General features: G+C 36.9%; 1 protein-coding gene across 1 annotated transcript; it reads left to right on the top strand.

The window, feature by feature from the left end:
- Positions 1–277: 277 nt before the first annotated feature.
- Positions 278–1,213, top strand: LOC128664738 (olfactory receptor 6C1-like). Its single transcript, XM_053719546.1, has one exon. It carries the CDS (start codon positions 278–280, stop codon positions 1,211–1,213), a length of 936 nt encoding a protein of 311 aa, XP_053575521.1.
- Positions 1,214–2,753: the final 1,540 nt, after the last annotated feature.

Genomic DNA, 2,753 nt, shown 5'->3' with positions numbered 1-2,753 from the left:
CCTCTTGTGATTGGCTTACCAATGTGCTCAGCTAGCTCCCTGTAATACATTGCTGCTTCTTCAAGAAAAGATACCAATAGAATGAAGCAACATTGACAATAGAAGTATATTGGAAAGTTGTTTACAAATGTGTGCTTTATCTGAATCATGAAAGAAAACTTTGGGGTTTCATGTCCCTTTAAATTATGGATTACAGTTTCATTTTCACATTAATTTTAAAGACTATAAAAAAAATGATATCTCAGAGAAATGTTTTTATATTTTTCACCTTTAGGAGATGCACAAGGACAATCACACCACAGTGACAGAATTCATTCTACTTGGATTTCACAATCTTCACAACTTTCAGATTGTAATATTCCTGCTTCTCACTATAATGTTTACAGCTACTATAGCTGCAAATGTCCTAATCATTGCAATAGTAACAGCCAATCATCAATTCCAGTCACCTATGTATATCTTTCTCAGCCACCTCTCCCTCTCTGATATAATTATAAGTGCTAACATTGCTCCAAAAGCTCTACAAGTTATACTACTAGGTAAAAGTACTATACCTCTTGGAGACTGCATTACACAGCTGTATTTCTTTGGTGCTTCAGCAATTTTAGAATGTTGTCTTCTTTCAGTAATGTCTTATGATAGGTACTTGGCCATTTGTAAACCATTACATTATACAACAATTATGAACATTATACTTCTTCGTTATCTAATAGTTTGGTGCTGGTTGGCTGGTTTTATATTCACTTGGATAATTCAGATATTTATAATTCGATTAAATTTTTGTGGCCCCAATATTATCGACCACTTCTTCTGTGACCTTGTTCCTCTTCTTGAGCTGTCCTGTTCTGACACATCAATTGTACAAATTGAAGCATCCATTACAGCCATGGTCATCAGTCTCTTCCAACTTTTCTTTGTCATGGCAACTTACATATGCATCTTCAATTCCATCCTTAAGACCTCAACTACTAGGAGACAAAAAGCTTTCTCTACTTGTAGTTCTCATTTAGCTGTTGTTTGTACATATTATGGGACTATAGTTATTATCTATGTATCTCCTTCAAAAGGGCACTCACTGAATTTTAATAAGGCTTTATCCTTTTTAAACACTGCAGTGACTCCATTGTTTAATCCTATTGTGTATACCCTTAGGAACAAAGAGATTAGAGAAACCATAATAAATGTTCTAAGGAGTAAAATTACTGCTATATAAGTGTTAAAAAATTATTACAATGTTCATTTAAAGTACAGTAGATGTGTTGGTCTCAATGAAAATTCCAGACATTTCAATATTTTTATCATAGTATATGTAAAGGTTTAATTCCTAAATTATCTTTTCATTTGTGACATAACTTTGCAATGTTTTCCATTTTTCTCATTATATACACTTTATGTCCTGTCTTTCATTATTATAGTTTATTTATAAAGCGCCAATGTTTTCCATAGCACAAAGTACATTACAATCATGAGGGTACAATACAATAAAAACTTACATTGTGTAATACCATACAGTGTAAATTACTACGCTTGCATTGACAAAGATAACCAAAATGAGAAGAGCGCCCTGCCCTTGAGCACAATAAGTTGTAGATGTACTTATATACAAGAAGAGCTACAGTTAGAGAGGCTTTAATGTATTGGGCGAGATTACACATGCGGCGCAGACTTCAGCATAACTTCTGAAACCTGCGCCTGAAATTTCACCTTGCACATCAGGGGTATCATATATACGGCGCTGTCAGGTGCTAGACTGGCTTAAGTAGGACAAACTGCTGATCTTCAGAAATGTGCGCAAATAAAGATTTCTGTCATCGCAAGTAACTTACACCAGTAGTAAAATGTCAATAAAGAGTAGTTCTATGCAAATGAGGATAGCGCACGTAAAAACAAAACTGGAATTAAACTAAAAAAGCGACTCATAATTACGCTATTCAAAATCCCTATATAAACCCCTGCGCAACCACCATTTTCTTGCGTGTGTTTGGATTGTTTGTTGAGCTACAACACACAGCCCAGGAGTAGAGGATTAGTAAGAGTAGAGAGAGAGGCGCAATCAGAATAAATAGTTAGGCCGCATTGGTGGATTGAGTAAACTTGTACACTTACATACACATATTCCAACATATTGCACACATTGCATACATACATATACAAATACACCACATTTTTGTTTAACACCTCATATATTTTATTTTTACAGTGTGATAGGCTGAGTGTTTGGTTGGGTTTGTGTGTGACTGATTGGTTGGGATTGTGTGTATCAGCCAATCGGAATGCAAGGGAAGCTTGGATGACATCATTTAAAGGAACCTTCATTCGGGAAGAAGACTTCGATTGAAGAGTATGCTCCGCACCGGATGTCTTGAAGATGCACCCGCTTTGCTCCAGATGGATGAAGATAGAAGATGCCGTCTGGATGAAGACTTCTGCCCATCTGGAGGACCACTTTTGCCGGCTTGGATGAAGACTTCTCCCGGCTTCGTTGAGGACTTCTGCCGCTTCTTGAGGCTGGATGTCGGGTCTTCAAAACTGTAAGTGGATCTTCAGGGGTTAGTGTTAGTTTTTTTTAAGGGTTTATTGGGTGGGTTTTAGTTTTAGATTAGGGTTTGGGCAATTGAAAAAGAGCTGAATGCCCTTTTAAGGGCAATGCCCATCCAAATGCCCTTTTCAGGGCAATGGGGAGCTTAGGTTTTTTTAGTTAGGATTTTATTTGGGGGTTGGTTGTGTGGGTGGTGGGTTTTACTGTTGGGGGC

The sequence above is a fragment of the Bombina bombina genome, chromosome 6, assembly GCF_027579735.1.
Source record: "Bombina bombina isolate aBomBom1 chromosome 6, aBomBom1.pri, whole genome shotgun sequence".
Lineage (NCBI taxonomy): Eukaryota > Metazoa > Chordata > Amphibia > Anura > Bombinatoridae > Bombina > Bombina bombina.
Note: the sequence above shows the minus strand (reverse complement) of the source record. Positions and strands in the feature narration are given on the sequence as shown.

Coding starts and splice junctions, on each gene's coding strand:
- LOC128664738 (XM_053719546.1), top strand. CDS start 278: ATGCACAAGGACAATCACACCACAGTGACAGAATTCATTCTACTTGGA.